Below are 13010 nucleotides of genomic sequence, written 5' to 3'. Positions count from 1 at the left end.
AAAAAAAAATCTGAAATGTGTGGCCAGTGCATCCGAGGAACCAGACTTTAAACTGTTTTTTTGTTTCAGTTAACTTATATTTAAATAGCCACATGTGCCTAGTGACTACTGTATTAGATGGTGTGAATCCATGGATGAGGAGGAGTTAGATACATTGGCAGAAGGTGGGAAGAGTCTGTAGAAAGGAGAAAGAATGTGACAAAGGTCCTGAGGCTAGAGTGAGCATTGCCTGCATGTTTGGGGACAAGACAGAAGGACAGTGTGGTGGCAACACAGGCAGTGGAGAGAAGCATCCTGAGATGAGCCAGGAAAGTAGGGGGAATCCAAGCCAGACAGGGCGTGAAAACCTCAAATTAAGGATTCTGACTTGTATCCAAATAGCAGTGTGATGCTATGGAAGGATGGTGAGCAAAAGAGTGACATGATCAGGTTACACTGGGAAAAAAAAAAAAAGCATTCCGGCTCCAAGAAGGAGAAGAGATTGCAAAGTCAAAGTGCATACGTGACATCAGTTAGGTTCTTGCATAAATCCAGACAAGTGACAAAGGTATGTGGCACTGGACACGGAAAGAAGGCAAAGATGTGGCCTGAGTTGAGGCTTATCACTGACTTCCTAAGTGGCTTAGGGAAAGGCCCCTAACTCTCTGGGTCTCCATTTCTCTCTTCAGCTGTAAAATGGGAACTACCACCCTGCCCCACCTACCTTGCATGACAATCAAATGGCTATGAACACACTTTGTAAACTACACAGGTTCTGTGACTGTGAGGGGTTAACATTATTGCTCAATCCCACATGGGTTACTCCCTCTCTGCTCCTCCTCCCTCCAACCATTACTCACATAGCTAGTACAACTTAGAACAAAACAGTACTTCACTGGCCTCATAGGTGCTGGGTTACAACTTAGAACAAAACAGTACTTCACTGGCCTCATAGGTGCTGGGTTTTTCCATCCAACTGGACTATTTCATCCTTAGGGGCACAGAATTTGTTATATACCTCTTCTGTACACACTCTGGGACTTAACAAAAACCACAGCACATAGTAGTGCTCAGAGAATAAAGTGAGAACTAGAGGATACTTGACAAATGCCTCTTGGCTGAAAGACATCTCCTGCTTATCTTTTTCCTTTTTGCTAATGGAAGCTGGTACTGACTAGAACATTTTCATGTTGAAAATGAAATGTTGAACATTTTCATCTTCTTGGGATGATTAAGATTGTGGGTCCAAAAAGAGATAGAGGTCCTTGAAATTAGGGACAGTATATATCGCTAAGACTTATGTGTTCCCACTGCACTTTTTAAATATGCAACGATCAACCCAATAAAGACCCTCCAATTTGGGGGGCAGTGGAAGTAGTCAAACAGAATATAGGATTTGGAGCCATCTTGCTGGGAGTCTTGTCCTGTCTCTAATACCTGTTAGTTTCAGAGCCTCAATATTCTATGTGTCAAACAGAAAGAACGGCAGTCTATCTCATACAGTTACTATGATACTTAAGCAAGATGAGGGATACCACCATTTTGCTTGTTTGTTTTTAGCTCCAAGTAACATTAATGCAGTGACCACTGACTGAGCAGCAACACTGTGTCAGGGAATGTGTTAGATGCTGGGAACAAAGGGGTGATTCTCTTCAAGAGTTCAGCTCATGGTTTTGAGGAAACCAAAGAAGTCACCGATTACAGTGCAATCCAATAAGGACCAGATCAAATGCTCTACGGTGAGGACAGGGTGAAGAAAGTGCGCTCTGGGGCAGCAGAGAGGGCTTTCTCACTCTCTCCTTCCTCTCAGGTTGGCAAGAGAGGCAGGGGTCAGAGGTCATCAAAGAAGGCTCCCAGGAGCAAGTAATGCTGAAGATTACCAGTACCTGTGTACAAGGTGGGCAGCTGAGTGAAGAAGGTAAGAGAATATTCCAGATAATGAAAATAACAGACATCTCATCCATGCATGTACTCAACAAACATGAAGCAGGCATACCAGAGACAAGGAACTCTGGAACTACAGATAGATAAGGCCTGACCCCTGCTCATGGGGCACACAGTTTCCACAGGAACAGATAGTCGGAAAGGCACCTGCAACGCAGTACGGTTAGTACAACAATGAGGGTGAGCTCAGGGTCCCCTACACAGTGGCAAATTCTGAAAACTTCAGGGAACTTAATAGGACTTCCAAGCAGGGGGCATGGGGAGTGAAATGGTACTGGAGAGAGGGGCAAAGGGTAGAGCATGAGGGGGGCAGCAGCAGCCCACCCCTTGCTCATATTAATCGTGTGACCTCGGGTTGGTTCCTTAACCCTTCAAAGCTCATTGCTTCCAGCTACAGAACAGGCAGAATAATACAAACTCTCTCAAGAGGCTGTCACATGGACAAAAGGAAGCGACGGTAGCAAGTATTCAGCACGGTATCTGGAACGTGAATGCCCAAGAATGTCACCATCGCCACCATCTTATTACTTTTGTTGCTGATGTTCTGATTAACTGGACTACGAGGAAAACCATCTCCAGCGGTGGGAACCACTCAGGGAAAGCAAAGTACTACCGCCACTCTCAAGCTCTTCCTTAAGTCTTCGAAAAAGAAGACACAGAACAAGATGTATACTGCGTTGCCCTCTGCCCTATGCCAGCACTTGCCAAAGCCTCCCACACAGAGAACCCTAACCAGACAGGGAGGGAGCAAAGGGTTCCAAAAGGCACGTCCCTAATCGACTCTGACATTTCAGGGTTTTATCTTCGAAGTTTTCTCCTCCGCAAGCTACCCATTTCTGTGACTGTTAACCTTCCTCATTGCCACAGGAAGAGGCCATGCTTCTTCATTTCCAGGCACTGTTAGGGTACTAGGAGTTTACTCACTTAGTCCTCACAATCACCCTTTGGAGATAAGCTACAATGATCATTCCCATTTTACAGATAAGGAAACTCGGGCAAGAAACCTGAAGTAATTTGTCCAGGATGATGAGCTCATCAATGTTGGCAACGGGCTATCAATCCAAACAGTCGGACTGGGGCATCTATCCCCTACAGTGAGCTACCTCCTTGGTATAAAAATGCTTCCTTCTCTAAGTCTCCCACCAGCAATGAGCTGCAAGTAGTTGGGTCACGCCCATGCTATGCCTTCTGGCACATGGCCAAGCAGCCATACTCCATGTGAGGGGACAGCCTAAGACCCAGCAGCTTTACCCTAGGAGCCTCGATAAAATAGCCTCACTTAGGACAAAAGCCCATGGCACTCCTGGGGCTCACGGGGTTCACACAGATGACGAGCTGGCCGCCGCCGGGAGGTGATTAAAAATCTACCATTAAACCAAGCTGTACTTAGAGCAGACCTTTTTTAAAGTAGCTTTTCATCAGGGGATTATATTTTCTTCTTGACAATTTCCTTAATGGCAAGAAAAGCTATACGTTAGAAGAACAAAGGAGACCCAAGGGCAAAGAGTAGAAGATTCTCACCAAGGCAGGGGTGGAGAGCAAGGAGGGAGGTGGAAGATTAAACAGGCAGAAGGCATGTGCCCCCACTTTTATTCCTATAGAAGGCTCCGGCTCTGCCCACCCCCACCTCCCCTCTCTGCCTTCTTCTCTGGGGGCACTAACAGCAGCCCAGAGCTCATTAAAGTTTAAACAGACTGATCAATACAGACAGAATGGTGAACTGTCCATCTGCAAATTACCAAGCTCTTCATGAATATTTAAGGAACAAAATTAGGAACAGGGAGAAAAGAAAAACCAGGACTTTATTTTTCCCTCTGAAAGAAACAAAAGACAAAAGTATCTGTGTCCTTCCTGTTCACCAGGTTCTAAAACCAGTCAAGTGTGACAAGGGAGCGTCACTTCCTTTCCCAAGCCAGCGGGCAGACTACAATCCAAGGCCATTCCACATCAGCGGGTGTCTGGCACAACTCGATGTCCTTGCTTTCTCAAAACACACCACGTGTACCTGCCACTCGGGCCTTTGCACATGCTGTTGCCTCTGAATGAAATGAGGCTCCTCCGACCTGTCCACCTGGAAGGTAGGACAGTCCAGCAACTCACAGTGCAGCGTTGGAGTCACTCCCGCCTACCTTCTAACTGCATGAACTTGGGTAACTGACCTAACCTTTCTGCACCTGCTTCCTCCTCGATACAAAAGGGGTTGTAATAGGGCTACCTTCCTACAGTCGTTGCAAGGATTCACATACCTCTTCCACATTTGGTTACATGTGAACAGAACCTCTGCATGTTCCACACCCTGGGTCCTGTCTCCCTGAGCTCCTCTGGATTACTCTTTCCTCAGCTCCAGCCATAGCCACAGAGGACCCTGCAAGTACTGAGTCACAGTTTAACCGTCTGCTGTTCTCTGCCACTGGACTGTGAGTACCCGAAAGTCAAGGCCTGCATCTAAAGCATCCCAACACTGTCCCTGGTACCAGGTGTGCACAACAGACATGCTCAGCAGGTGGGAGCAGGGGAGCATAAGCAAGGATAGAACAGCACAGCTGTGGCCATACCTTTGTGACAACACAGCATGCAGCCCAGATGTCCTCGGAGGACTGCTCATGGTGGTTGAACTGAGGCTCCCACTGGTTGATCGGCTGGTCTGCAAAAGCCAAAAGGATGCCCCTCTGGTCTACCAGAGCCGCACGCACACTTCCTGTTCCAACGTCCACACCCACGTAGTAGTTCCCTGGTTCCTGATCTCCGCCAAGCATTATGGTCCCTCCACCTGCAGTGACCAAGGACAAAAACCACATGAAGACCCAGTGGGTCTGCACAATCAGGCACAAAACACCTTCAAGTGGAAATGAAAGGGGCGCAGCTGACCACTGGTGGTCATTTACTTATTCTACCCAACTGCTCACAGTATGCCAACAGGTAGGTGGTGGGTAAACAAGACAGGCAAGGCCTCAGACATGGAGTTTCCATGCTTGGAAGGAAGTCAGATGTTCAGCAGTTGTGAGTTGCATAATTAAGTGAAGTCATGATACTGGGTGAAAAGGGCTATACAGGAAAACATGGGGCCGTGGAATCCGGCCAATCCAGAGGTAACAGACATGCATTTATTCTCACTGAATTTGACTCAGGAGGAGGACAGTGGCCACAGGACTACAAAGGAACCTCATCTACCCTGTCAAAAGCTCACTCCAAAAATGGTCTACTAAGTACCTGTTACATGCCCAACACAGTGAAAAGTCCATGCACCCCCTCTATCCCTCACTAGGACCCTGGAAGGAGTACACTTAAATCTCTAATTCACAGGTTATCGGGGGAAACTCCAAGAGGCACATGCTACTCTCTTACAGCAAGGTCCACACATGTGAGAAGAATAAATGTACATGATGCACACTGTACTGATGGGGAAACAGGTCTCAGGGAAGCGAAGAGAGGTGGCGGCATCACTAACAAGCAGCCAGGACCCGCGGTCTCCCCTCCGCGCACTGCCAAGTCCCAGGCCTTTCCCACTCGCTTGCTGAGGTCGTTTTGGAGAAGAGGCAAATACACTGCAGCCCAGTGTTGAAGTGACTGGGAATGGGGAAGGAGCCTCACGGGAGACAGGATCAGGAATTTGTTAGACAATCTGTTTTCTTTACAGACCCCTTGTGAGTTACAAGGAAATCGGACCAGAGAACACTCAGGAATTCCTTAGCCTTCATTGCTGCTCCAAGTCCCTCTGGTCAGATTAGCCCACGTGACACAGAAATCTCACAGGGGCTTTCATTTCCCAGATCAGCCTTCCACTGAGTAAGAACAAACCCCCAAGACAAGCACTCGGGTGAACAGGCTACAACTCCCCAGGTGAGCCCGGGGCAGCCGCAGCACCCGGAGTCTCATTTCCACCCAGAAAGCTGTCTGAGCCCTTCCATTTCAAAAAGGTAATGTTTCCCTGGCAAAGTCACACTTGGGGTTTCTAAAACGAGGCCAGCCCGCAGATGTTCAGTTACTGCTTCCTGGATATTTATCCCAGTCAGAATCAGCTTCATTAAAAGTGATTGCTTCTGGCTTAATCACAATGATTCCCCAAAGGTATCTGCCCCCTCCGGCTTGCAGGCTCCCAGGCAGGTGGAGAGGGAAACGGGGAGGCCATGGTGAGCCTAAGTGCTACCTTCAGCTGGGCTTCGGGAACAGCTCCTGAGCTCCAGCCTCTGCGCTTTCCCATCATCCTGCCTCCCTCCCTTACAAGGTTTCAGGAGCTACATGGGACCCACGGCCCCTGTTATCAAGCTACGCGTTCCTTCATTTTCTTCAAGCCATGACTCAAAAAGAAAGTTGAGCTGTTCCCTGTGAAACAGGCTCCGTGCCTCCCTTCCTCTCCGCCTCCCCAGAGCGATCCCTCTGGCCCCTCTGCAGGGTCCTTGCTCAGGACTCAGGACGGCTGCAGAACAGCCTGATGACTGGGGCATGGCATCCCAGGCCCACCAGGAGCTTCCCTCTGCGGCAGTCCTTGAACACAATCCTGCCCATTCTCACAAGAAACGTCAGATGTCCTGGAGCTCCTCCAAACCTCCTAGGGTTCCTCGCAGGTTCCCAGGTGCGTCTGGCCCACTGCTTTGGACTTGCCCTTCCCTTCCTAACCCCTTCTTCTCTTGTGTGCCTGGTGATCACGGACTTACATTTTCAGTTCCAACTCGACCAATCTCCCCTTCAGGAAAGACTTCCTTGTCTTTCTCCAACCCTTGGTGCCAGGAGAGTAGCGCATTCCTACTTTCTTTTAAATCCTAGCCATTCTGAAATGTGATTTATTTTTGGTTCCAAGTCTGACTCCCTTACTGGCCTGAACCTGAAAAACAAAGGAATTTAGTGATTTCTGTATCCCTAGCTCCTAGCAGTGTCTGGGATAGAATCAATTCTCAATAAATGTGTCCTGAATGAACAACTAGCTCCGTGAAATCAATAGAAAACAAGGATGAAAAGGTTCCTGCTTTAATCATTTGAATTCTTAACTGTGTACTTATGGGCACTAGTGTTTGCCTTTGATTCTAATCTCTATATGCTTCATTCATTCAATTAACAACTTTTCTGAATGCCTACAACCACATTTTATTAATTCTAGGATACTCTTTTTTTTTTTTTTTCACATTTTGCTTCTCTGAGATCAGTGACTCCCACAATCAATGGCATCTTACAATTAATTGGTAACATTGTCTTTCTTTCTTAGTGGTAAATGAAATAATAATGCATCCTGCAACTCCATGATGGATCTTCAAAGAAATGCAGAGGATGCCAGGGACCAGGCACCCCTGCTAAGAGCTAAGGATCCCTTAAAGGACAAAATAGAATGGTACACTGGCTCAGAGCTTCCTCAACATTCTTTACCTGCAAATAGGAGGAAGACTGACCAAGCCAGCTGCCACACTCACATCTTCTTCACTTGGAATTCCCTCTTTTCACATCTCACTGTCTCAGGTGTGAAGGCCCAGGGATGCTTTCCTAACACTGATCCTAGCGTACCAACAACCCTCTGCCCTTGGCTGGAGCCCTCCAAGACTATTCTAAGAGAAACAAGGAAACAAATAGGAAATGAAGAATGCATACAGGCTGCCCAGCCATCGCCCAGGCTGCTTCCCACTCCTGCCAGCCCCAGTGACAAGACAGATTCCCCCAAGAGACGGGCCCCGCTCCTCGAGTCTGAGCTCCTTGCTTCTATCTCTATCTTCCTCAGTTGGGAGCACAACATCTTATTACCCACCACCCAGGCATCGATTTATTTCCAGCAAAATCCAAAGGCAGATTTCTACTCTGCAGCTCACCCAGGGCTTATCCCAGTTCTGAGTTTTGGACCCATGTCTTCACTAAACAGGAAACAGCCTACCTTTTAGGAGAGCCCCTGCCTTTTATGAAGGCTGGAGTTTTAGTGGTAAGCAATTAACTCCATTGCTGCTGGGGATCACAGCTGGCCCCTGTGCCAATGGTGCCTGGCACACAGCAGGAACTTGATAATTCTTTGTGACTCCGTGGATACCTTTAAAACCTATCCTCAGGGAATAATAAAAGGTACTATGTTTACTGTATCTCCAATGCTCTGTTCTGTAGCTTGCTTATATTGCCATACCACTTTTAATCCTGACCTCAACTCCTAAAGACAATTCGGAAAATACCATCCCATTTTATGGATAAGGAAAATTGAGTCCCAGGCAGGTAAAGCAGCTTGCTCCTGTATGTCATATAACTAGTAAGCAATAGAGTTGACAGCCATCCCACTTCCTCTGGTTCCAAAGTCCCCAACCATTCCTAGGGTGCTATACCACCTGATTCTCCTCCATTTATTAAACGCATATTTGCCAAGGACTGTCCCTCCTCTATCTAAGACTGCCTACCTCTAAACTCAAGCCTCCTACCTCTAGAGCCTGACCCTTCCCCAATGCCAAGCTGCCTCTCGCTGACAACCCCCCGCCCCCCATTTCTAGACCACATTACCAAGGCATCGGTCAGAGGCAGTCAAATCCACAGGGACCAGGGCACCAAACCTCCCAGCACTGTTCCCGCACACCTCCAAGTTCATGTTTTTCTAAGAAATAGATCCTAATTAAATATTTCAGGTTCACCATGTTTCCCATTACTATAGTTTTAAGTGATCTCTTTGTGATTGTTTCCACACCTGGACCCTGAAAGCAGGGAAGCAAGCAAGTTCAAGCCCTTGGGCGGCTTCCCTGAAACTTGACCCTGAGAGTTTTAAAAACCCTGCCAGAGAATTTTCTGCACCTCAGATCCCTTGCCTTGCCTTCTGTGCCCTTTGTTCCTCGGTCACAAGTACTCGGCTGTGTCCTGGACTCCAAACTATATCCAGTTCCCCTTCTCAATAAAACAACTGCAAAATAGAAAACATTCCATTTTCTAATTTGCTAAGAAAAAAATAATAATAACGTAGGATCCGTCTGTGTGTCTGGCATTTGCACATATGCCTTAATCTCTTCCAAATGAAACTCAACCAAGTTGGTAAACCTATCACCACTTTGTAATTCAGGGGGATAGGGAAATTCGCCCAAGCCCCACAAACTGCTAACAGCAGCCCCAAGATTTGAAGCCCAGCCTGTACCGCAAGCGTAGGGCTCCCTCCACAACACCCACATAAAACTGAAAACAGAACTGTTATCTTCTTCAATAACAATTATCAACAAATAGCAATTTGTTGCTACAAATGTAGCAACAACTAGCAATTATAAAGCTCTACTCTGCAAATCACCTACATGATTTTGCGATTCCATCACTCCCTGTGAGGTAGGCAGTATGAGCCCAATTTCCAGTTAAAGAGACTGAGGTTCTCAGCAATAAAGCTGTTAAGGTCACACAGTACAAAACCTGAGGAGCTGGGATTTGAAGCTAAGTTGGAAAGGCTGTAAAGCCCAATTTGTGAACAGTGAGGGTCAGAACTCTGGTTCTATCTCATTCTTTCTGGGTGAAGATGAAAACTCTAAAAAGAGAAATTACTGTTAGGACTACGGGGATGGTGACCGGCAGACAGAAATGAGGACGTGGGCTGTGGGGACTCCAAGAAAGAATATAACAGAGAAAAAATTCAAGCTGTGCTGGACACAAGTACTGGGACACCTAACTTCTCAGCCTGCAGCCTCCCATCCAAGTCCCCAGAGCGGAAGGTGAGGTAGGAAAGACATTAGGGTTGGAAGCCAACAGCCAAGAAAGAATTCTTGGGACATCTTTGGTGCAAAAGGTGGTTTTAAATCAAAGCATGGTGGGACAGGACCCTGCCCTGGGGTCAAGGGGAGTGGCCCATTATATACTTTCAAGCTGGGAGGGGTTAAGGATAGCACAAGCCTCCCAGGTGTTTTGGAAACAAGGTTTCCAGGATCCCGATCTGGGCTAGCTATTGATGGGACAGGTCATTTATTATCGTTAGTAAACCCTCAGTCATGAGACCCTTCAGATGCATATGGGGAGGGGGTCACAAGCTTAGAGGATGATTGCTGACCTGTATCTGCGGGGGAGAGATAAAGGAAGTTTCCAAAGGCATTTTTATATGTTAAAGTAGACTCACAGGATCCTGAGGGTTGGGCTATGCCCTTAGCAAAGTATTAGCATAGAGGCAGCTGCTTCCTAAAGGAATGTCACTCTGCCTGTTTCAAGGACTTGCCAATGGGCTGTAGATAGTGAGGAAATGTAACATTTTTCTTCTGCCTTTGTTTCCCACATCAGACAGGACTCATTTTTAGTCCCTACTCATGATCCAAATACTGTTCCTATGATAAATATTTACACAGTTCATCAAATAATAGCTTGTATAAATATTATTAGTAATATGCTGCAGGAAACCACAGACTTCACGGCTGATTCTTCAACAAACGTGCAAGTTGCTCAAATGCAGCATGACAAAGGAAGAGGGACATGGGCTTGGGGGGCCGTTCTCTGCAAAACTACTTCAGCAATTCTAAGAAGGGGGTCAATGCTACAAATACTGTGCTGAAAACCCCAAAACCCACCACCTGGGGGTTGTTCTTTTATCTTTCCTTCCTCCTTTTCCCCTCCATAACTTAATAGTAATAATATTATTTCCTAAGACTACAATCCTCCAGAGTGGGTGAGCTTACCTTCAGTCTTATTTCTTAAAAAGTCACTCCTCCAGGACCAATTAGTTGACAGTGTGAGCAGAAACAGTGTCCCAGGGATCTGAAAGGGAATGCAGTATCCTCTTTCAACTTTGATCTTTGGACTTTGCTGGGAGCTCAGGTACCAGAGTCCCACACTATTTAGTTAGTCATACTGCAAGCAGACAATGGTAAGTTTGGAAAGAAAAATATAAGCAATGAGTACGCCTGTCCACTTCAGTCTTCTAACAGAAAGAACTAAACAGCACTTTATTATTTTTTTAAAACAGGAAACAACAAGTGTTGGAGAGGATGTGGAGAAAGGGGAACCCTCTTACACTGTCAGTGGGAATGCAAGTTGGTGCAGGCACTTTGGAAAACAGTGTGGAGATTCTTCAAAAAATTAAAAATAGAGCTACCCTGGGGTGCCTGGGTGGCTCAGTAGGTTAAAGCCTCTGCCTTTGGCTCAGGTCATGGTCCCAGGGTCCTGGGATCAAGCCCCGCATCAGGCTGTCTGCTCAGCAGAGAGCTTGCTTCCTCCTCTCTCTTCGGCTTCTCTGCTTACTTGTGATCTCTGCCTGTCAAATAAATAAATAAGACCTTAAAAAAAAAAAAAAAAAATAGAGCTACCCTATGACCCTGCAACTGCACCACTGGGTATTTACAAAGATACAGATGTAGTGAAAATAAGGCCCATCTGTACCCCAATGTTCATACCAAAACTGTGGAAAGAGCCAAGATGCCCTTCAACAGACGAATGGATAAAGAAGATATGGTCCATATATACAATGGAGTATTATGCCTCTATCAGAAAAGAGAGAAAGGATGAATACCCAACTTTTGTATCAACATGGACGGGAATGGAAGAGATTATGCTGAGTGAAATAAGTCAAACAGAAAAAGTCAATTATCATATGGTTTCACTTACTTGTGGAGCATAAGGAATAACACGGAGGACGTTAAAAGAAGGAAAGGAAAAGTGAATTGAGGGAAATCGGAGGAGGAGACAAACCATGAGACACTGTGGACTCTGAGAAACAAACTGAAGGTTTTGGAGGGGAGGGAGATGGGGGTTGGGTGAGCTTGGTGGTGGGTATTATGGAGGGCACGTATTACAAGGAGCACTGGGTGTAGTGCATAAACAATGAATTTAGAACACTGAAAAAATAAAATTAAATTAAAAAACCTAAGTAGCACTTTAAATAAATCGCACACATGGTATGTAAGATGGTAAGAAAGCTTGGGATCGGAAGAAAAGAGCTAATCTGGCAATAATAACTGGTTGTCCATTGGTTTTACCAAGAATACACAGGGGAGAAAACAGTACAGGTCACTCACAGTTACTTATTCTCTTAACATGAAATGCTGTCTCCTACAGTTCCAATGTCATAGTGGTTTTTGATTAATTGAGATTATATAACTGAAGTTATTAGCATGACTAACCTGATGTGCGGCACATGCCCTGTCAACGGCAGGAATTACTAGGGCCATTATTATGTCCCTTACAACAATAAATCACCTCTGGACGTCTGCAGTATACAAAGTCTAGACCTGGGTGTTCTCACAATATCTAACATCTCCAATTCCAGTAAATACAGCAAATGTTAAGTGCTTTCTCTGTCCTGGGACAGTAGGACTAGGAAGCAAAAAATACAGCATTTCTGATTTTAGAGTCAACAACTTAACATAAGAATCTGATTTTTGAAAATCAAATGGTGATGACAAATTATTCCTAGTTTTTGTACTTTAAGCTAAACCGAATGCACCTAGTGAGTTACATAGGACAGTAAAGTGGCTTCATGCTGCCACCAGAATCCTAGCCACACTCCCAGGGCCAAGCATCCTATTCCAGGACCACCTTTCCCCACAAAATGCAGAGATGATGGCTAGAAAAGGAAGTACCAATTGACTGTCTTCTCCACTGTTCCAACCACTAGATCAGACATGGGATTTTTCAGGATGCTGAAGATCTTCACTATACGTCCCTTTTCAAATACAAGCCCCAGGTGATTCAAGGAGGTATACAGTATTAACAGCAGAAAGGCTGGCTATTCTTTTAATTCAAAGTTGGGTTCCAAAAGGCGGGGAAGTCAGAACTCATCCAACCACGCTGCCTGCCTCACCATGTGGCAGCCACAGAATGAAAACAGAGCCAGTTCTGCATGTGGGCCGAAACCACCACTCTCCGCCAGCCACACAGGCAAGACACAAGAGCTGACACGAATGCCAAATCCAACCATGTTGGGGACAAATGCACAGCATAGGTCCTAAAGAAATCATGGATGGAAAATCTGACTCATGAGAAGACATCCCCAAACTCCAACAACAAAGAGTGCCTTAAGAGCAGATGAAACTTTGCATTTCCCACATCCTCTTCTGTACGACACTGCTGGCTCCCTCTTCTTTTCAATCCTTGTGATCTGATAAAGCAATCCCTTATTTGTAATAATGCCTCCCAAGATCCTTATAATTTATAATGCCTTACCAAGCTACTCACTCTGCAGA

The 13010-nt window shown here is 46.0% G+C and overlaps 1 protein-coding gene across 10 annotated transcripts in view; it reads right to left on the bottom strand.

Annotated features, from left to right (window-relative positions):
• The window catches only part of FGGY (FGGY carbohydrate kinase domain containing), a 400085-nt gene that overhangs the window by 372413 nt on the left and 14662 nt on the right, over positions 1 to 13010 (bottom strand). For 6 of the 10 annotated variants that reach the window (XM_059374913.1, XM_059374914.1, XM_059374916.1 and 3 more), the window contains one exon: positions 4479 to 4693. The exons of 1 other annotated variant lie outside the window; for it this stretch is intronic. In XM_059374913.1, coding sequence (XP_059230896.1) covers positions 4479 to 4679 — 201 coding nt within the window. In that variant the 5' untranslated portion in view covers positions 4680 to 4693. Of the gene's footprint in view, positions 1 to 4478; positions 4694 to 10508; positions 10588 to 13010 lie in introns of those variants that run through there. 3 more of the 10 variants (XM_059374911.1, XM_059374912.1, XM_059374919.1) reach the window with 2 other exon arrangements.

The sequence above is a fragment of the Mustela nigripes genome, chromosome 14 (genome assembly GCF_022355385.1).
Source record: "Mustela nigripes isolate SB6536 chromosome 14, MUSNIG.SB6536, whole genome shotgun sequence".
Taxonomy (NCBI): domain Eukaryota; kingdom Metazoa; phylum Chordata; class Mammalia; order Carnivora; family Mustelidae; genus Mustela; species Mustela nigripes.
The sequence above is the reverse complement of the archived record's forward strand: the minus strand, read 5'-3'. Positions and strand labels throughout refer to the sequence as shown.